General features: G+C 50.0%; 3 protein-coding genes across 3 annotated transcripts; 2 read left to right on the plus strand and 1 right to left on the minus strand.

The window, feature by feature from the left end:
• Positions 1-12,452: 12,452 nt before the first annotated feature.
• On the plus strand, positions 12,453-13,851 carry UCRPA7_2968 (putative gpi inositol-deacylase protein; the record flags this gene model as incomplete). The annotated part of the gene is made up of 3 exons (XM_007915604.1): positions 12,453-12,563; positions 12,614-13,523; positions 13,805-13,851. 3 exons carry the CDS (start codon positions 12,453-12,455, stop codon positions 13,849-13,851), a joined length of 1,068 nt encoding a protein of 355 aa, XP_007913795.1.
• Positions 13,852-16,834: 2,983 nt separating this feature from the next.
• On the minus strand, positions 16,835-17,998 carry UCRPA7_2969 (putative major facilitator superfamily transporter protein; the record flags this gene model as incomplete). The annotated part of the gene is made up of 4 exons (XM_007915537.1): positions 16,835-17,313; positions 17,373-17,506; positions 17,563-17,841; positions 17,940-17,998. 4 exons carry the CDS (start codon positions 17,996-17,998, stop codon positions 16,835-16,837), a joined length of 951 nt encoding a protein of 316 aa, XP_007913728.1.
• A 1,679-nt stretch (positions 17,999-19,677) lies between these two features.
• Positions 19,678-21,143, plus strand: UCRPA7_2970 (putative serine incorporator protein; the record flags this gene model as incomplete). The annotated part of the gene is made up of 2 exons (XM_007915562.1): positions 19,678-19,686; positions 19,758-21,143. 2 exons carry the CDS (start codon positions 19,678-19,680, stop codon positions 21,141-21,143), a joined length of 1,395 nt encoding a protein of 464 aa, XP_007913753.1.
• Positions 21,144-22,577: the final 1,434 nt, after the last annotated feature.

The following is a 22,577-nucleotide window of genomic DNA, read 5'->3' on the forward strand; positions in this document are numbered from 1 at the left end:
GGGTTTTGACCTGACAGGGGATCAGCTCTGGGATGAACTCTTGAACGAAGTCTCGAATCCTGCGCGCCGCAGTTGCAGGTAGTTGTCGCGTTGATTGATCAGTCCAGCGGGTTATCGGAACGCTTCGTGCAGCTCCGTCTGGCTGAGTCTGAGGGTTCGTGTATTTTGTTCCACGATAACCAATCTTTACGGAGCCACGAGAATCACGCGCGAATCCGTAAAGACCGCCATCCTCTCCATCCCGTATTTTATACCTAAGAAATAAATTAGCATACCCATATCTATCGATATGTAGCTCGTTGGCTCTCTGAGAGCGACATACGTCCATGTTGGAAACCTCTCTGGTGCTAAGCGATCCCACAAAGCTGACCCTGGTGGTAGTTGGAAAATAGACACACTTCCAGCTGTGGTCTCACAGAGGTTATCAAGCTGTGGGATCAGAGACGGAGTCCACCCTCCACAGGCTATGATTGTCAATTCAGCAGGATGAGCTACACCGTCTCGAGTCTGAACGCCAACGACTTGGCTATGCGAGTTGCGAAGCAAGCTCGAGAACGTGCCCTTTGAACCACCAAGTAGCGTCTGGACACCTAGTTGCTCTGCCTTGTACAATGCAAAACGGCAAGCCTTGTCAGCGTACGAAAAGCCACCTACGGTATCAAGAAGTCCATAGTTCTCTTTTCGGTCGAAAGGATTCACTGCGAAGCCGAATCCGTCTGCTGTGGCCCGCTCAACATCACTTGGATTATTAAGCACTATTTGTGTCCTTGCATAGCCAAGCTTCGTCATATTTTGGAGACTGTTTGTCTCAAACTTAGGAAGAGAAGGTTCCGAGCTCATGGACAGGTTTCCGTTGTTCACGTATACCACATCATCCCGCGTGAACCCTGGAGGAAGTGTTTTCCCATTTCGTATCTCGTCATTCCATTTCTTCCATTGACTTATTGCGTCAAGCGCTAGCTTCTGATATTCGATGTCCGAGCCATAGGCAGCCCGAATGATTTTGTTAATATCTAAACCTTGTTAGTCCCGATGATCTGTGAAATGAAAATTAGAATACTAACCTGCCGAAGCAGCATCACAACCCCGGTCGTAGGAATATAAACTCTCATGATAGGGTTGTTTATCTAACACTTTGACATCCTTGTAGCCACGCTGAGCTAGGTGAATGGCTGTACTTAAGCCAAACACACCCGCACCAACAATCACAATTGGTGATGCTCTGCTGTTAAGATGGGACGACATGAGATACGATCCTGACTGAGACACTGAAATACGACTAATAGAGTGACTCCGCTGTGACAAGCACGAGAAGTTGATCGTAATCGCTATATTGCACTCATCTAACTCAAGCAAATCAGCAAAGACGCGTTTTCCCTTTAAAGAAAGAGCAACTCGTAGTCCACCATTTTTCGACACTCGGGTCGTGCCGATTAGACTCAATGACAAATGGCAAGGCTACCACCACCGAAACAGTATGATGCATGTGAACCCATAATTTCTTTTTCGGCAGTTACAACGACCTATGTGGCAGAAAACCAGCTCCAAGTTTAGTACTAGAGAGCTTTGTAAGATAACAACAGGCTATTGGCTCTTCGTATCCTTCCGACTAGTGCGAAATGATGGTATCTGCTAAACCCCACCAATACCAATGTTGGCATCGCCGCTCTACCGTAGTCTACATCTCTCTGCGTGGCATTGCGAGATCGATAGGGGGCAGTTCGGCCGAAGTCTGAGGATGAGCAAATTTGAATTCTGATATCAGACATGAGTACAATTTCTTAGTTTGCTTTTGTTTATCCCTACTATTGAATCTTGTTGATGGGTCATAGCAGCAGCTTTTGTATTATAAGTCTAAGCGTCTGTTTGAAAATGGCCAGTCCCATCAGACAAGCTGAAGTCTACATTGCAAATTCTTAATTTATTTTGTTACGTAGTTATAATTTTGGGTGTGCTTTAGCTGGAACGCTAAACAAGTCAATCATCTGTCGACAACATGTATGTTGAGTACAAGAATGCTCACACCATATCATTTAAAGCCGCGATGCAGTCAATCTCAACCTTGACTCAGTTAGAGTATGGCAACTCAAAATCGAGCGTGAGGCTTTGCTTACATGTGCACCTTTTCCTAGCTCCTTGACGCACACGCATACTCTAGCTGGCTTCGGGTCTGGTACAGTGGCGATGTCTGCTTGTCGTTAGTTGACTGTGGGGGACAGACATTGAATAGACAGACAGGCAGCATTCATTTCCGCAAGGTCTTTCATGTCGGTGATCGCTATGTTACACTTTTGAGATCAGCTTTGCTGATGTGCTACTCCCAAAAGAGCTCACCTTGAGCAGTCTTGTGAGGTCACTCCCGGCGGCTTTGAGTACCGAATCTAGCAATGCTAGAGCTGCTGTCTGTTGACTCCGAGTTTCAATAAAAGAGTGATATGAAACTCTATGACAACATACTGTTTCTTCAGCCACACCACCTGTCATCAAGTTGCCAGTCTTTGGATCCAGGCCAACCTTTCCACTACAATAAATGAGGCCGCCGTGGATAATTGCTTCAGAGTACAACGGAGATGAGAAGTTTTCTCTATTGACAGGCTGTTTTGAATTCATTTTGGAGAAGATTTGACTTAGTGAACGATTGTATCACAGTTGCTGAATCGTTAACTCGATTTCGTTCTACAAAGGAAAAAATATTAATGGGCGAATTCACTTCTTTTCAAGCATAGTAGACATCTCACCGGCTTCTCTTCTCGGCTTGTCTCGCTTCCTGCACCTGGAGATTTCAGTGGGCGAGTCTGTCGTGGCGGCGAGTTGAGTAACATGGGAACAAGTATCTTGGCCAATCACCTCAAGTCTTCGTATTGTCCCGGTGAGTCCCCACTTCGCCTGGCTATCACCTTTGGAGGCTTTGCCATAACTTGTTTAGTCGTCTGCAGCAGCTCTTGACTAGGGTAGGCAGAGATAAGGCATCTCCTCCGAAGTTTACAATGATCAACGATGATTTACAAATTCTCCTTGCTGTCCGAATGGTCTACATGACCTTCGCCGTAGCGCCTTGATCCCAATATCATATTCTATGATAAGAACGGATTCACCTGAATTGTTCATAGATTACGAGTCAATATTTTACGTTCTTCGTATTCTTCCGGAGCTTCACATAATATGGCACTGAAGGAGCTGTTCATCACGTAATGAAACTTAAAGAAACGCTGGTAAACCTCAACTTAAAAACGGGTTTAGTTCTCTGTAAGAGCCTGATTTGGATATCGCATGACTTATTATCAGAGGCTGGAGACAGAGTACAAAGCAGTTACAACAAAGCCCTGAATACTTGAGATCTTGATTTATGCTGAAGAGCAAGATGGGCCTCAAGGACATTTTCGCCAACTCGCCCTTCGCCAAGCATCACAAAGCAATCAAAGATGCGCCCCGCGAGACTATCTTCAACCGTAGTCTAATTCTCTCGACTTTGCTCTATGCAATGTCTGCTATGCCCCTCAGTAAGGACAGCTACATATCATGTTCTCAATCACCGGGAAAGTATCTAATCAACATTGACAGCCTGGGACCAGGCGTCATCCGGCGTGTTACCGTCACTTCCGGGGTTCCAGAAGCATTTCGGTCTTGATTCTGGAACAAATGCCCTTCAGATCCGAAACTTCGTATCGATCGTCTATGTTGGTGCCGGTGTTGGTGCCGCGCTCTCATTCTTTCTCAACGACTCCCTCGGCCGTCTATGGAGCTATCGCATCTACATTTGTATTTGGATACTGGGTCAAATTATTGCAACTTTCTCGCCCAACTTAGCCAGCCTTTACGTTGCACGAATCATCTCTGGCCTGGGTATGGGTGCCCTTACTGTGATTGGGCCAATGTCGATTGTCGAGATTGCACCAGCGGAGATACGCGGTCTATTGACAGCGTGGTTCAATATTGCCATGAACATGTCGGCAACCTGCGCCGCTTTCTGTGTCCTCGGCGTATTTCAGCATCTGCCTGCTGTGAACCTACAGTTCCAGGTTGTTTGGTTCTCCCCGTGCATTTATCTGGCAGTTTGCTTCGTCGCTAGCTTCTTTGTCTGCGAGTCGCCAAGATGGCTCTTCTTGGTCGATAGGTCCGAGGATGCGATCAAGACACTTGTCAAACTTCGCGGACTTTCTCCTGAACATCCAAGAGTGCAACGAGAAATCGCCGAAATCCAAGGTGCTATCCATGAGGAAAGATCTAACAACACCGCTGGAATCGTCGGCATTCTTAAAGAGACTTTCTTAGTCTCTTCCAACTTACGCCGCGTCCAGCAGAGTCTGATGTCGTACGGCCTCGCGCAACTTTCGGGAGCCAATTCAGTCACATCATATTTTGTCCCCATTTTAAGTCTAATGGGTTTGGGCGGAAGTACGAGCCGAGGTATATTCCTAAGCGGAATGTATACTCTCTCCAAGTTCGGGTTTGCTATCATTGCCTCGTTTTTCTTCATTGATGCCCTCGGTCGTCGAAAGTCTCTATTCGTTGGTGTAACACTCCAGATGATCTCTGATATCTATATTGGAGTGTTCATCAAGTATAAACAGGACGACGCAGCATCATATGCCGCCTCGACCGGAGCCATTGCTTTCATTTTTATTCATGGCTTTGGCTATGTTGTTGGTAAGTCCCAAACCCACTCATCAAGTCTCATGCACAATTGCTCATTTGGGTATCAGGCCTCTATATATTGCCCTATGTCTTCGGCGGAGAGCTCTGGCCAAATAGGATTCGCTCGTTTGGTTGTGCGCTATCTCAATGCTTCCACTGGCTGTTCATCTTCGCGATGGCCTACGGAACGCCGTCACTTCTAGCACATCCTAATAACTGGGGAGCGTTCATTTTCTTTGGGGGATGGTGCTTCATCTCAATCATCTATGTCTACGTGATGGTACCCGAGAGTGCGGGTCTCACCGTCGAGGAACTAGATGCCATTTTTGAAGGCTCGTGGCTTAATGCTGCCAAACGCACTAGAGAGCCAAACCTTCTAGTAGGAATTGAACGTCAGGATAAACTTAACGAATCGTAAGATATTTATCATAATAGTCAAACATATCACTGCTGACATAGGTCTAGGGGCGAGAAAAGTCACGACCTTGAGAAATAGAAGCATGCCTGCGCTTTGGAGGGCGCTTTGGAAGGTTCATACGCGAAAAATATTTGGTCTCGGAATAGGTCTCGGAATAAAAAACAAATGGCAGGACTTGACTTATAGTAAAGCTGTATCATTTAGGGACTATTCCTCCGAGTAATGCTCTTAGATCCTAACTATAACTCGAAATATACATCTCAAGTCGAGCCGTTGTAAGACGTATCAATGCCATCCCAGGGCTGTCCAGTACTGGCATGCTGCTCTTGTGATGACAAATCGCTCATCAGCTCGTCAAGTATCCATTCAACGCCGACCGGACCTCCTGTATCCGCAATACCTGCCCACCATTGTGACAGATTTTGCTGGTCCGGAGGTATGGTGGCAGTTGAGGGCTCTTCCCCTCCCCTCTGTTGGTCGGCCATCATTGTCATCGTCCGGCTCGCCAGCGACTCGAATATGTCTCGGTAGGGAGCGGCATGGCTCCACTGCTCTGCTAGTTTCACCAGGACCATTGTACAGTCAGTGCAGGTGCTGCTGATATAGTCATGTCTCGTTGCTCGCCGCGCCGCAGGCGACGTCCACAAGCAATAGAGATATGTTAGGCCAGCAAGAAACAACTCATGTAAGGCCCCCCAAGTGTACGTCGTTGGGTTTCCGAAGAACTGCCGACGGAAGCTGTTGCAGATGCTTTTGGCGGCTTGTAAACATTCCATGAATATTTGTTCTCGGTCTCCTCCTTTCCTGTCAGTTATTTGCACGCGATAGAGTTGTAGAATAGCATAATTATAGTTGACGGCAAACCAGTCCGTAGTGGTGAAGAATGAGAGTGTACCACTGGGAGGAGGGGGCTTCAGGGGTGGACATGATGCTCGCCATTCATCGAGCTCGAGACGGAGGCCTTGAACATGAGCTTGATGAGCGGGAGAGTTGCTGATTGTAGTATTTGAGTATATTGTTGTTTGAATGCGCCCCTGTAGAGCCCGGATGCGAAATCCGTGGAGTGCGTGCGACATGCTTGTAGGCGGGTCGCCAGCAGAGGTCCGCGGCGTACCACATAGGCCTGCCTCTGTGATATAAGAGTCGTCAATGTCCAAGGGATACTGCGGATCACTTTTGTTAGCCGCATCTCATATATCTCAAACTTCATAGGGGTGAAAAACCTCGGCGTCAATTTCTTGGTAGTGAAGACTTAGGGGTCTCCCCAACATCACTGCGGCAGCGACCTCCATTATGTATGCACACCAAAAGGCTCTCTTCTGCAGCTCGAGTCTAAGAGGATTGATATTCGATCGCAGACGTTTGTGACTGCGATGATGACCAAGATTGATACATTGACGGAGAGCTAAGCCAGCCAGTTTCCTATCATTCGTGAGCAGGACACTTGGGATCGTTAGGAGTTACATGGGAGTATACCAATGAGATGTGCCTGTAGAAGACCGAAGAGAGTATACAGCACAACAGAGAATTGCTTGAATACACTCCAAATTGTCGTGAAGTAATATTTCATCAATATATAACAATGCGGAAACGTAGAGTTGCTAACCATCGTGAGCCAGTCTATTTTTCAAAGGCGGTGTGTTTTTGTAGCTTACCTGTGGTGAAATACCACAATTGCCCACCAGCAAAGCACCAACAGCGTAGACCTAGATGTGTTGTCAGTGAGTTATACTCTGAATAGCATTCGTTGATGAACATACCATGTTCAAGAAATAGAGGGGCACTGGGTCAAAGTTTAGGGAATTCATCGCCTCGAACGGATCTCTCAGTGCTGCTTCCCATGCTCTGAAAGTTGGTTCGTGTAGAAATGGATATTGGGGGTGAATGTTCTCAAAATATGCGTTGCTCAACTTCGTTGCTGTCTCATAGTCTGGCAATGGACATGGCTCTGGTGTCGATGAACCGTTCTGACCCTGGCCTGCTATGTCGTGGGCTATTTGCGGTATCACTTGGAGAAGTGAAGGCTTAAAGAACCTCGAGAAAGCAAATGTTGAGGATGAACCTAGGAACAAAGGCTCTGCTCCAGCAGCATTTAGACTCAGGGCGCCGACAGTCGAAGCTAAGTCGTTCAATCCTTCGTCGTCCTGGGCCAATGTTTCTTGACGGCTGTCAAAGGTACCAACATTCGAATGTGTTGGCCCCGAAAGAGCAGTCAGGCTGCCTATGGGCGAATCGACCCCCCTTGTTGAGACATAGCTGTTGTTGGTGTTCTGACCCACCTCTCGCAGTACACTTTCTAGATATGCAACGCGTTGTTCTAGAGTCTGGACATAGTTCCGCGGTTGCTGTCTCTTCGTTGCAGGGTCCTTGACAAGACAAACTGGCTTCTGATGAGTCTTGCGTACAATTGGAGTCGATACAATCTTACCTATGCCACTTTGTCGGCAATTGGCACACGAGGGAGCCTGGTCATCACACTGCAGCATCTCGTTAGTCGAATACAGGTCACTTGGAGCGATATATGTCTTCCCCTCAGCTTCCTCTCCTGGCAGTTTGTACAGGCGACCAGTGTCCTGTTGCCAGTGCGCAAGCGTTGGGAAGCGCCTCGCGGTGGTCGACTATTTGGGAGCTCTGGCATACTGGAGGAACTACATCGAATCAATCAAGCAATAATAAGGACTGTCAGCAAGAAGTTGATCTGATCTGATCATTCATTACAATACATGTTCCGTACTGGCTTGAGTCGAATACGCACAGCCTCGACTTGATGGCGCCTGAGCGGGGTTTGGCTTCGTAGCCGATGCCTCCCGCGTTAACCCGGCCTGCATTGGGTGACCATTCTTACCTTGCTGATGATTGACTCGAGCTCTGTCTACGCAGCGGAGAGATCAGAGCAGCAGTATATAACAGCAGACACAATATGTTGCGTGTCAACAAAGCAAATGAGGCTCCGCAAAAGGACATCAAGCTTGGATCTGGGGCCGAGTGGAGCGCCACCTCTTACTGAGAGAGAACATGCCAATTACGAGATCATTCTCAAGCAGTACAATGGAAAGCCGCTAATGTGGATGGTTATAGCAAAGATTGGCTAACAATGTTGCCGTTGCGGACGTTTCTATAGCATGCCTTGTTCGGATGTGCTGCAAGCTGCAGTGCGACCCTCCCATCCAGCAGCCGAGACGCTACCAAGGCATGGCAGGTTGACTCTGACTATATTGGCCAATTGAGTCGTCAGTGTTTCTCTTGCTCTTCAAGATATCGAGACTTGGCAAATGCCGGCCAACTCGACAGCCACAGCCTCAGGGCCAGAAGTCGGCACACCGGCATCTCCATCTCCAAGCAACTCCCCACGCGGACAGTTCCCTGTATCCTGGGTCGTAAGGCTAGGCAATCAACCAGTAATCGCATTGTCGATCCAGAGACTGCATGGATTCCCAGCGTTACCCCGCCAAAGCATAGGTTGCTACTCAAATGTCCATCGTGATCGGATTGTTGATCTCACAGGTCTGGGCTTTGATCGATGGTCAATAAGGCAGTCTAGCAAGCAGCCATGACGAACGAATCGCCTCTAGCGCGCACAAACAGGATTGACTTTGGCAAGAACTGGGGTGGTTGTGCCACGGTCAGTCGCCGCCGCATTTTGGGGTGGTGGTGCTTCTAGGTGTCCGGATTCGTAAGGAAGCCGGAGAGGCCGTCTGGAAACCCCCGCCAAAAATCAAGGAGCCGGACAGTACACATCAAGACAGCCGCGCAAGATGTCTTACCGACCAAATCTAGAGCCACAATCCAGCAAGTACTAGGCAGGAGGGCCTACAGCTCGCAAACTAGGTCCTTGGGTGCGTTAGCTTCAGCTTCGTAGGTCCTGGAGCGAACTACGCAGTAGCGTATGGACTGCACGCCGAGGTGAATTGAGGTGAAGTGGGACGATAACGCCAGATGCCGCCATTGGGATGCCCGGGATGTTTCTGAAACAGCGGAGCCACTGCTTTCCAACGGGCACTTTATGATGTTATGCAAGGATCGTTGAGTGCTTTGACCAGCACTTGATCAGTTCATACCTGCGGCTCCAGCGGTCCCCTGAGCCGGATAGAAGTTCTGTCCTAACCAGCCTCCCTCTTTTCATTCCAGTCCGTCAGTATGGTGGCATGGGTTTCTCAAGTATGTGCCGGAAGTTGCTGTAAGCTTTGATCTGTTCGTCTCCGCGAGACACTCTTGTAAGTCTTTGGTTCTACATGCATATGCTTCATAGACATTTTTTAAGTAGCTATTTTTCTTTAGTTACTACTTCACTATATTTTTTTATAATTGAAACGAATATTGTCGACAAAGAAGAAAGATCTCCCAACTGAGCTAAACCCGCTGCTGTTGAAAACACATACATATTTGTATTTATGACTGTTAATCGAGATACTTTCACCCTCTGATGCACTTTGTAGTACACTTCACTTTCCATCATTTGCATTTTGCAAGCTAAGCAGAACAATAGATGCCGACCAAATCATATCGTTTACCTCCACTTTGGCAATCATGATTACTTTCCTTGGCAATCACTTTGGGCTATCTTTATATGGAGAACGTGGAGCAAACTTGTACAACATCTACCACCTCTTCGCAAAGGCAAGATAGGCAGATTTCTGCCGATTCTGCAGGGGGGAGCTCGAGCGTAACTTAGCCCACAGCCACTGCTATATGTGCTCCCATAGAGCTGTATCAATGGTGTTGCTATCAAACCTGGTCATCTTGTATAGCATTGTTTATAGTGTACAGTATATATTGTGATGTACAATGCTTCGGAAAACATGACCGGCGCAGTCAAAGCATCGTGGCCTCATGACTTGAATTCTAACCTGGGGTAGACTCGGGTTCCATTCTATTCTCGGCAAGCTCTGTTCATGCCGGACGCCAAACATGCCCCAATATGGGAGCCAGCGAGGATTGGGGTTTGCAGACTGAGCTTTCAACATCGCTTATCAGAGCTGAAGGAGCGGAATGCAGCTCGAAGGGCACCAGAGTGGGAGGATATATTGGGCATATGCAGACGAGGCACGGCTGCATCATGGCTGAAATCCTACCGACTTACAGACGTTTTGCCGCACCGAACGGTACCTACCTTGTCAGCGATTGGAAGAGGCGGGATGCCGGGAGAGCACATGGGCGGCCGAGCTCACATCTTATCACCATCATCATTTTATCCTTGATACGCCGCATAACCTTCTTCTGTCTGTCCGGTGACTGCCCATCTGCGGGCGCAGACTAAATTCTTGACCACGGTGACATATGGGGTTTTACAAACTTGTCCTTGTATGTCTATGAAGCGCTCGCTGGCATCTGAAAGAGTCTCGTTTATACCATCTACCTTGGTCTATTCATTGCTCGATTTGAAGTCGATGGTGTTGGTTGTGTCCGATATATGATCAAGAGCAGCAAGCGACCCAACCTCCCTACCTGCCGTACCTTACCCACTTTGCATGCAGAGCAGACTCGTTTCTCTCCGTTCTGGCCTTCGTATCCAGCCAAGTCGGTAGCTCATCAAGCAGGGAACCCAAGAGAACCTGAATGGTGCTGCCTGTTTGAAAGCCAGCTTGTTACGACTCTTACGAGCCCCTCCTGTCTTCTTGCGCCTCTCCCACCACGCAAGCACGGAGCCTCGGCCGTTTCATGAATCTAAAGATCTCCAAGCGTGGGGTCACAAAGACGCAACCATCCGAGTATATAGGGCCACAACACAACAGTTCAGTTCACATGCGATGCAATAGAATACAGTTAATCACATACTAGTCAGTCAGTGCAACGACCCAGATCAGAGGCAGGATTGGTAAGGTGACCGACCGAAAGCAAGATAGACCAAGCCATTGCTAACTCCGTCGCCATGCAGAGCAGAGCAGACCAGAGCAGACAACCGTTTCGCGCCAACGCTTGTCCAAACCTAAAACGCAAATGGGATCACTGTAAATGGTGCGCTAGAGCGTCATCCCCATCCACCCAGGGATCCCGACCAACCTTAGGCTTAGGTTGAACAGACAAAACGAAGGTGTATACACCCTCCCGACTAGTCGCTACCTTATGTCATTCTTCGAGGTAGGTACCTTAGGTATTGTTAGTACTGTCTAAGTCTAAGTCTAAGTCTAAGAGCCGATTGCGCTACTCGCAGGCCACCCACTTACCCTGGGTACTCACTCACCACCACCTTACCTACATACTTAGGTACATTAGGCCTTACATGCGCTAACTTGGGCCCGCTCCGTCCGTCGCGCGCAAGAGCTGTTCGGGCCTTGGTTTTTTTCTCGTGTTGGTCTGGTCTCTGTGTCAAGGGATCGCTGCGCATCTGATCTTCTAGATATCTTTTCGTCTCGAATTGCGATAGCGCACTGAGGGTTTTATTTATCCGAACATACCAGCCAACCCGCGAGATCCCGCTCCAGTTCCAGGGCTCTCTGGTTTACTTGGTGCATAGAGTACTGTAAAGTGGTGGGATCAGCTGCACTGCACTTCCGCTTTCGATTCCGAGATCTGCGAGCAAATTTGTGTGGTACTGCGTGTGCGCGCGCTGTTGAAGAGCGACGAGCGTAGGCTAGGTACCTCCGCCGCCAACGAGACCCCTGCACTCGCTACCCTGGGCGCTGCTGTTCCTTCTGGTCCAGGTACTCCGCGCACCCCGACCAACAGTCCAGCACCCACGCCTACCTTACCAATCTGCCTACCACCTACCTTGCCTTGTCTTGCTTGGCTCACCTCACCCCCAAACTTCTCCTTGTCTGTGCCACTTCAACATTCGTTTCGTTTCTTCTTCTTGATCAATTCTCCTCTCCAGCGACCAGCGACCAGCGACCTGCCATCTGCGCCTGCGCCGCCGACGCCGTGCCACCATCGAGACTGACCAGCACGGCCGCCCACGGCAAGAGCCCTTGGAATGCAGAGGCGGTCCTCGGGATCCGACGACGGTGACGACTCTTCAAATGGTCTGCCAGTCATTCCGGATGCTACGAGGACCCCAGGTCAGTCCACCAACTCCAAGAAAAGTCTAGACAGCCAGAGACGTACCAGCGCCGACCTGCGACCCTCCTCCGCTAGAAGCCGCCGCTCCAGCAACTTCAATTGGAGGCCCTCGAGCTCCCAGAATGGATCAATAGACAAGGCGCCTCTGCTCTCTTCCGCTGAATCCCCGCCGGCGACCCCCATTTCCACGAGCACCCCCGCCAGAGACGACGACGACTTGGACGATATAATGGACAAGATGTCAGACCCGGGATCTCAAGGGCGCAGGCCGCGAGCCCGTAGCCCCTGGTTGATTAGCATCCTCACTTGCATCGTTTCCCTGGTAGGAATCGCCTTTCTCGCATTGATCCTCGATTCTGTCGCTACACGGTGTCGCGACGAAAAAGGCTGCCGAATGTCATACATGCGCCCGTCTTATGTGGAGCTGAAAGACTTTGACACCGAACACACCCGATTCGCGAGTAAATACTCTCTCCATCTCTACCGAGAACAAGGAATAGACAATGACTTCAAGGTATGGGCATGACATGACCGTCGACGAGCAGTGCTGACGATGCTGGGTAGCTCCGGGGCATCCCGATCCTCTTCATCCCAGGCAACGCTGGTAGCTATAAACAAGTCCGACCAATTGCCGCAGAAACCGCCAACTACTTTCATGATGTGCTACAACAGGATGCGGCGGCCATCAAAGCAGGAGTGCGCAGTCTTGACTTCTTCACTGTCGACTTCAACGAGGACTTCACGGCTTTCCATGGCCAGACTCTCTTGGACCAGGCAGAATACCTGAACGAGGCCATACGATATATTCTATCGCTCTACCTCGATCCGCGCATGTCCGGACGAGACCCCGATCTTCCCGATCCCACATCCGTTATCATCTTGGGCCACTCAATGGGCGGAGTCGTTGCACGGACTATGCTTATTCTACCGAATTATCAGTCGAACTCGATTAACACCATCGTTACGATGTCTGCGCCGCACTCGCGACCACCGGTCACATTTGATAGCGAAATAGTGAGGATATACGATGATATCAACGATTACTGGAGACAAGCATACTCTCAGCAATGGGCCAACAATAACCCTCTATGGCATGTTACCCTGGTTTCGATTGCCGGGGGTGGTTTGGATACCGTTGTTCCATCTGATTATGCTAGCTTGGAGTCGATTGTCCCAGATACTCACGGCTTTACTGTCTTCACTTCCACTATCCCGACAGTGTGGACAAGCATGGATCATCAAGCTATCCTCTGGTGTGATCAGTTCCGCAAGGTTGTGGCGAAAGCCTTGTACGATATTGTGGATGTCAGTCGACCGAGCCAGACAAAACCTCGAGCAGAGCGTATGCGAGTATTCAAGAAGTATTTCCTTACGGGCATGGAGGATATTACTGAGAAGACGCTGCCGTTCAAGGACCCTAGTACCCTGCTCACCCTGGAAGATAACTCCCATGCAATCATCCCGCAAGGAGAGCGTTTGGTCCTGCGAAATTTGGGACAGGATGGAAAGCCAAGGGCGCATCTTCTCCCGATTCCGCCACCTGGCTCGCCAGAGATGAAGCGTTTCACTTTGTTGACAGACCAGAAGCTTGACAATCCTGGGGATGCGGGGAAATTTGAAGTGCTGTTCTGCAGTGTATATCCTCTCCAACCAGGCCAGGCTGGGGTATTGTTACCGATGAAGATGGATCTCTCAGGAGACAGTACTGGATCTACTCGTCTGGCTTGCAAGAATGCTGCTTCAGATGTGGTACAGCTGCCAGCATCGACTCGGACCACAAAGCATCCCTTCTTTCCTCCTAACGGAAAGGAAATACCCCCATTTTCCTATCTGCAATACGACATTGAAGAAATTGTCGACCATCAATTTGTGGCCGTTGTTGACAAAGGCGCCTCATCAACTCAAGGTTTTGTGATTGCTGAGTTTAGCGACCACGCCGACTATCATAGGACGCGCCATATAAGTCTACGCCGCCTGCTTGCTTTCGGCATGAGCTTCCGCCTACCTTCGAAGAGACCCATGGTTACAGAAATCAAGATCCCTTCCCTTCAATCCAGCCTACTTGCATACAAGCTCGAGGTCGGCACTCAATCATGTGGCGATGGAAGAGAACTCTTTACGCCCTTAGTCAGGCAATACTTGACGGAGCCATACGAGTCCAAATTCTTTGTCAATGCAAGGCACGAAAGCGTCAGTCTTCACGGCATTGCACCATATCTACCGCCTCCTCTGAAAAGAAAAGCTACAGAAGATGGCCTTGGCTTTCAGTTCTGGACAGATCCAACATGCGATTCTAGCATCTCTGTTCAATTGCAAGTGGACGTTTTAGGAAGCCTGGGCAAGCTGTACATGCGCTATCGAACCGCCTTCGCAGCTTTTCCCCTCCTCGTTGTTGCGTTGGTCATAAGAAAACAATTCCGGATCTATGACAGTCAAGGCATTTTCATCTCGTTCTTTGAGAGTCTCGATATGTGCCTGAGGCAGTCAATACCATTACTGCTTCTATCCTTGACACTACTGTCATTATCTATAGGCACTTCAGGCCCCCAAGGCAATGCTAGTTTTTGGCATTGGAGAAACGCAACAGGAGCTGCTGTCGACTTCAACCAGAACGACCTGCTTGTTGGAACTCAAGATCCGTTTTTCTGGTTCTTGATTCCCCTGATTGGGACAATTTGCATTGGCGCTTGCGCAGGTGTCAATTATCTGGCACTGGCGCTCACTCAGCTGTTTAGCATGCTCTATGGATGGATCAGTGTGCGGCCATTTTGGGCTCGCCAGGATGACCGACGTCGCGCACCCACGGCAGTGTTTATCCAGACTTCGCCGCGGAGGCGACTCATCACCACTGCCGTGCTGCTTACATTGGTTGCCACATTCATACCGTATCAGTTCGCGTATCTAGTGGCTGTCCTTGTACAGCTATCGACGTCGGTGCGAGCGCACCGAGTGGCGTCCGACATGCCATCGAACGCGAATCGCAACTTCTACAATTATGTCCACTCCATCTTCATACTCATGCTCTGGGTACTCCCCATCAATCTACCAATACTTATTGTCTGGATTCGCAATCTCGCCGTCCATTGGTTGACGCCTTTCTCTTCCCACCACAATGTCATCTCGATCATGCCGTTCATCGTTCTAGTCGAGACTTTGACAACGGGAAAGATGGTCCCTAAAGTCAGCAGCCGACTGAGACACCTGACAAGCGTTATGCTGTTTGGTGTGGCGATATATGCCGCTGTCTATGGCGTCTCGTTCGCGTACATGCTGCATTACCTTGTAAATTTGGTTGCCGTATGGCTGGTCATCGTACATTCAACAAACGACTCCTGGTCCCTGACCGGGTTTAGCACGTTATTTGAAGGAAACCCTGAGGATCGCAAGGGCGGCAAAGCACCATAAACATGACTACAGCTTCGTTGATGAGCTGTTGGTATTTGACGCGGAACTCAGCCACCTTACTATCGAAACAAGATAACCCGACTCTTCACCTTGAACTATATCAACTTCTCCCTTTCCTTAAATCAGCCATATCATTTTTTTGCATTGTCGGGGTCGTGGTTTGATTACACTGATGGTATTAACAAAGTGGACGAGCTATTGAAGACTCCATCCCACACCATCTTATCATCTAGCATGGAGAGGAGGGTTGTACCTTTATTCTCTCGTCACAGGAATACCCAACGTCTTCGCCTATTTCCTATTCTTCATCTTCTGATGGGTATACACTTTTTCTTGGAGTTTGCAAAGGACGGCGCAAAGGGGATGGCATGAGGCCCGGGGCGTGCTGCTCTTGACCTTCCTTGTTTCTCGATCTTTTGATCTTCTTTTCTTGCAAATTGGCTTCCAGGCAATCGGCCATTTTCCAAATTCCTGGTTTACGATTCCTAATCTGGTACCTGCACGAGGGCACCAGTCTAATGTCTTATACCCTAGTGTGTGTGTGTGTGTGTGTTGGAGGGTAACAACAACGAAGATGACAACCAAATTTGCACTGGTTGGTGGTACGGGACACATGGATGGTCGGAAACATCATCTAGGAGGGCATGATCTTTGATCCCCAAGTCGCTTTTTCGACGAGTTTCAGCATCGCACATAGAAGATGGCTAGCGCGGCAAAGAGGCCGCGGCCAGTGATTGGGAAATCAGCAAGGTGGACAGGAGAGAGAGGCCCAAGATTTACTCTCAGGGCGGGCATGCGTGAGGAGCGCTCTCTTGACGCCGGAGCCGGCATGTGCGCCGCGCAAGTAAATACATTGCTGAGTGTAGATAAAGCAGGAGAGCTTGTGTGCTCTGCACCTGTAGATCGAGAAATGAATCAATTAATTTCAGTGACCACTGCAGCAACTCTGTGTATACTGTACTCGTTTGCGATCATGCCCAAGTGTTGGGTGTATTCACCCAACCAATGAATGTCGATATCCTTTGGCTTCAATATGAATCATGAACTTATCAGAGCACAACTTGTATAAGATTTGTATCTATTTGCTGCGTGTCATATCTTGTGTCATCCACAGCGTCGTTCATCCCGGTATTTGGCATCCTATCCACCCTCAGATGCAACAAACCCAATCTAATGGTATCCAGAACGCCCATGAGATCTAATAAAACGCCTGCTCAAAATGCCTCTAGGGGTAATCGCACAACAGTCCTCGTCGAACTGGTTGCGATTTCCGGCGGGAAAAAAAAGGAAACAGACAGAAAAAAACTAAACCTTCTGCCTCACGCTCTCAGCACTAGTCTTATGGAACTCGCACATCACCATTCGCGGACGTCTACTGCTCTACTCCGGGACGAGGATCTTGGCCTCTCGCATCCGCACTAAATGCTGATGGCGGATCGTCCATAGGGTTACGAGCAGGCCGAGCCCGCACGCCCCGAGGGTGACGAAGTAAGCGGACCGGTAGCAGTCCAGGCCATCCAGGCACGAGCGCTCGCCGCCTGGCCCGACGACACTGTGGCGGTCGAAGACGAGGCCGTAGAAGACGTTGAAGATGTTGCCGGAGACGACGGGCGAGAGCGTCATGAGGCCCCAGTTCTGGCTGAGGCCGTGGATGCCGAAGGTCTCGGCGACGATGGACGGAAAGACTCCAAAGAGAAAGCCGTAGCCCAGCCCAGAGAGCCCGGAGACGAAGCCGAGCAGGTGTGGGTTGGTGACGTTCAGCGCGCATATTTGCGCTACGCAGAAGATGAGGCTGGCGATGATGAGGCACCATACACGGCTTGCGTGTAGTACCTTGACTAGAAAGTCGGACCCTACGCCTGTAGAAGAGGTCAGCCGACTGAAAGTTGCCGATATTTTCTGGTGGTGGGTGACCAACCGCTTGATAATCTGCCTGCAAAACTGCAGATAGATAAGATAGAGACATGGATTTGCTGGCGGTAAATCAGGAATTCCTCGCTAACAGTGTCATCGTACTTCTTCCAAAGAGCATTGACATCGTGCCCAATGTTGCTGTTGCGCCGGGTTAGCAAGCAAGAAGACAGTATATCAAAGTACCGGGAGCTCACTTGATTGTCATAAGGCCAATGCCGGCGAGAATGCCCATAATGAGGAACTGCTGCCAGAAGTCGACATTCCGCAATAGGTTCCAACCACGAATATCTATACGATGAGAACGATCCAGATCAACACTGTTCGATACCAACACGTCTCCCGGTAGGGAGGATGATTTGGACATGAGGGATGACGTCTCGTCGCTGTCCTGGTCGTCGAGCGTAGGCGACGTGGCCGTTATAGACGACTCGACGTCCTGCTGCTCTCGGGCCGCTGCCTCGTCGACCTCTTGTCTATGTGTCGAAGAGGTCGTTGGGTTTGTGTAATTAGTGTTAGGCGACGTACCAGGTTCAACAAAGACGGAGGCGGCGCTCTTCCCGACGCGGCGCACCTTTGCCTCTTCGGAGGACGTCCTGCGCAGTTGTTGGGAGTCGGAAAGCCCACGCCCATCTTCTACCGATGACACGGCATGGTACGAATGGTGAGGGTACACTCGCAGGAAAAAGAAACCAATAAACGTTATTCCAGATGTGCCGGCCGCCAGGAGCGTTAAGAAAGCGCTTGTATTTCCACTGAAGGCCAAACCACCAATTAGCGAGAAGAAGAAGGCACTCAAGCCAAAGGCTGCCAAGGGGAAAGCAGTAGCCGTTCCTCGATGATGCGGCCAGTTAAGCGCAGAGGTTTTTATAGCGGCGGCGAATGCCATGCAACCTCCAAGGCCCGTCAGATACGAGAAGAAGCACATGAGTCCAACTGAGCCCTCTCCGCGATCAAACGCAGCGTGTATGGGGAAGTAGCCGAGGCCTAACAGGAGGGCGCCGGCAATGACTGCAGGTCGAGGGCCTCTGTGATCTATAAATAGGCCGATTGGGACACCCATCGAATACATTCCCAGGTTGCCCGCAAGGCCGACGAGATTGGCTTGTGTTGCCGTGTAATGAAGCTTGTCTGCGAACTGAGGCGCCCATGCTGAATAGACGTACTGGCGAGGGCTCACGTTAGTCCGATGTGATCAGTGATGGGGATATGCTTGAACCATAGAGCGTACGCACATTTGTTCCACAGGCCAAGGATATCGTAGTAGCCGCGACGCTCGATATCATTCGAGCTCGCCTGAGCTGCTTTTCCCGCATCCTGGGCAAAGCGTAGGGATGATATTCGATATCGGAAGTCGAGTCAGTCCTGGAGGGTTCAACTAAGCATATTTACAAAGGAAATTCGATGAATTTGCACAGGAGAGGATGCGTGAAGAGAGAAACGGTACGTGGGTAACAGAGACCTCAGGTTGAGGTGAAGCGACGCCGTTGTAGCAGTGAAGTTTAGGTATGATGGAGGTTGGTTGTTTCGATTGTTATCTATGATGTCCCCATTGATAGCTGGTGCTACGGGAATTAAGGTACCGCGCAGCACGTAATTCGGCACAAGGCCGGTGCCGCGAGCCACGAATTGGTTTCGAATTAGACTAAGGAAGCCGCTGATTGGCGCTGTCGGCACCGACGGCCACGAACATCACAGACTGGAGACTCCGATAGACGGCGATTATGGAGGATCACCCCTGACCTGCTCTCTTGGGATAAGGCGGGAGTCAAGTCCTGTACTGTATTACAAAGGAGTTGCAGAGTCAAGGGCTATCTGACCTTGAATCTTGGGCTCGTGGTAAAGAATCTATTAACCCTCTTCACTCTGGACGGTTAATAGATCCCTAGGCTATGCGGATGCCTGAAGCTCCCCTTAGTTCACCTTAAGATGATGCCTTAGTCAAGAAATTGAATGAAATGTTTACTTTGGTAAGATACCTACACTACCTAGGTAGTCGACTGATGGTTCTGTCCCTTGAATGCTGGTGGCTCTGCCTGTGGCTTGCCCCCTACACCTCGATGGTATTACGTAAGGCGGTTACGTGTGGGCCATAGTCAACAGCCGCCCGCTCGCCATCCATCTAACCTGACATCACCAACATCGTCGCTGTCGCAACGAGCATCACCCTACAAACCACTCACATCTATGGTATAGCTGGCTTCACACCTAGATCACTGTTTGTCTACCACAGCTAGTTCTCGTTTACGTCTGAAAGATCTACGCTAGAGATGGGCGCCCTTCTCTCCATCCCGTTGCTGGCAGTGCCAAGCATGACCACGGTAGGCCAGGCTCCCTCCGGCACGGCACCCCTCACGATCTATGAGAGACTAACAGCGCTTTGCTATCACAGGTCATTTCCTTTGCTGCCAGCTGCTGTGGTGCTGCAACATGCTCGATGGTTTGCAGCGCCTGCGGGAAGTGCGGCAACAGTGTCGCAACCCGTATCGCATACGCCCTCATCCTCCTCGTCAACTCGATATTGTCCTGGATCATGCTTACACCATGGGCCATCGAGAAATTACAACATCTCACGCTGGACTATGTGAAGATAAATTGCCCGACCGGCCAATGCCATGGCTGGTTTGCGGTCCATAGGATCAACTTCGCTCTCGGTCTATTCCACCTTGTGTTCGCAGGATTGCTTGTTGGGGTCACCTCGTCCAAGAGCCCTCGAGCTGCAATTCAAAATGGCTTCTGGGGTCCCAAAATCATCACTTGGTTGGCGCTGATTGTCTTGTCGTTCCTCATTCCGGACGGCTTCTTCATGTTCTGGGGCAACTATATCTCTCTGTTCGCCGCGATGCTTTTCCTCATACTCGGTCTCATCCTGCTCGTCGATCTCGCTCATACCTGGGCGGAGTATTGTCTCGAACAAATCGAGAACACTGACTCCCGTGTATGGAGGTCCGTCTTGATTGGGTCCACTTTGGGCATGTATTTGGGGTCTCTCGCCATGACGATTGTCCAGTACTTTTTCTTCGCCTCAAGCGGCTGCTCTATGAACCAGGCCGTCATCACGATCAACCTTCTCTTGTGGCTAGGTGTCTCGGCTGTCTCGGTGCACCCGATGGTTCAGGAGTACAATCCGAAGGCAGGTCTCGCGCAAGCCGCCATGGTAGCAATTTACTGCACCTACTTGACCATGTCTGCTGTCTCCATGGAGCCTGATGATGGACATTGCAACCCTATGGCATTTTCTGCGGGTACACGAACCACAACGATTGTTCTCGGCGCTATCGTCACAATGCTCACCGTTGCATACACCACGACTAGGGCTGCGACGCAGAGCCTTGGACTGGGGAACAACAGAGGGGGTATCCGTCTTCCTGACGAGGATGAGCACGATCTTGTCACCACACAACCGAGCACAACGCGCCAGATGCGGGCTGAGGCCCTCCGCAGGGCTGTCGAAGAAGGAAGTCTGCCAGCGGATGCCCTGCTTTCCGATGACGAGGACGAGGAGTCTGGCGGCAACGCTGCGCATGACGATGAGCGCACGAGCACACAATACAATTACGCGATGTTCCACATTATATTCTTCCTAGCTACTGCATGGATAGCTACATTACTGACACAAGGCTACGAGGATTCGAAGCGTGATGGCGACTTTGCCACTGTTGGGCGGACATATTGGGCCAGCTGGGTGAAGATCGTCAGCTCCTGGTTCTGCTACCTCATGTATGTGTGGACGTTGATTGCACCAGTCGTGCTGCCGGACCGATTTGATTTCTCCTGAGCGCATTACAATTTAGGATCGCTCGCCTTTTCTTTTGTTTGATGTATCGACCTGCATTGGGGTATGGTGTTCAGTTCGGGATTAGCATAGTGCTGTTTCGTGTACTCTAGAAAAATACAAGATCATTCCCAGCATGCCGTTTGAGTTGTGTTCTCTCCGCAGGACAACTGCATTCGCTTGCCTTGGCTCTCTGCTCTCCCTCCTGCACCGAGCCGCTTGTGATGATGTAGATGGCCGGATATATACTCGGTCGCGGGCAGAGGCAGCAGCTTGGCAGCTATCAACAGAGTGCGTGTAACTTCACTCCGCTGGGTACTGTATCCGTGAGCATGGTAATGTTCACCGAGTCCTCCCCGTTTGCAAACGGTATGATTGAATTTGACCCATTCCTGTGCCTTTTAAGGCTCGGTCAGCGTTCACGCCTATCTGTGTCTCAAGATTAGCGCCATGTCTGTTAGCCTCCTGCTTCTCGAAGTTTGGGACGAAACAAATCGGTGTTGGGTGGTGCCGGATGACATATGGAGGGAGGTCCGGGCCCTTCCCTCTCGCGGAACTGGGATGCCGACTGGATCATCGCTGAGATGTATCGAAGTATACGTGTCTGTCAATTATTTGAAGATGAGGTTGAGTTTGGCCACATGGTCCTCACCCTACGCATCTCTGCGCCTCGCTTATTGATATGAAGTCGTTGCAAATCTACCCTGTCATTAAAATTGGGCTTGGAGGCACCACCTGTCAAATGAACAAGAGCACATGCGATGCAACAGCAGGACTTGTAGGACAGCAGGTATATTTTCTCTCGAATCTACGAAATGGAGGAGGATGGACTGGAGTGCTTAGAAGAGGATGGTTGATCACATCCTCAACTCGAGTCCGCCAGACGCGGTAATTAATCGTTTCCCACTCCCACAAGACCAATAACTGTACCGTAGTGTCGCAAAGGAAACGGCTACTTGCAGACTTGTTCCGTGGCTCTTGGTAAGTATTGTGTGCGTCCTCCTACTTGTGCAGACACAAAGTCCGGAGAGCATATTATAGGCAGCCAACAAAGGTGGCCGTGCCGTACGACATATCAGTACACTTCCTTTCATGGTGTGAGCGGATCAAGGTCAATTGAGATCACAGAGGTGAGACGGGAGTCTTGTCGATGTCTGGTACTTCCTGCCTTCCCTTTCTTTCACGAGGCAGCTCTGAGGTGGCTGATCCACTCTCTGACTTGATGACAAGGACGAAGACACAGAGATAAAAGATATCAATGTAGGACCCAATGTATGAAGGTCGAAGAGAGAAATCATGAGCCTCACAGACAACCTCTTTCTTATAGCGCTGTTCAAGTCTCAGAAAGATTAAGGGGTAACTTGACAAACAACGGAGGGAAGCATGATCATTTGGGCAGGCAGGCTCTTCATGGCCGTAAATCTAAGCCTGTGCTAC

Source organism: Phaeoacremonium minimum, assembly GCF_000392275.1.
Source record: "Phaeoacremonium minimum UCRPA7 unplaced genomic scaffold PA7_03_scaffold_222, whole genome shotgun sequence".
NCBI classification, from domain to species: Eukaryota; Fungi; Ascomycota; class Sordariomycetes; order Togniniales; family Togniniaceae; genus Phaeoacremonium; species Phaeoacremonium minimum.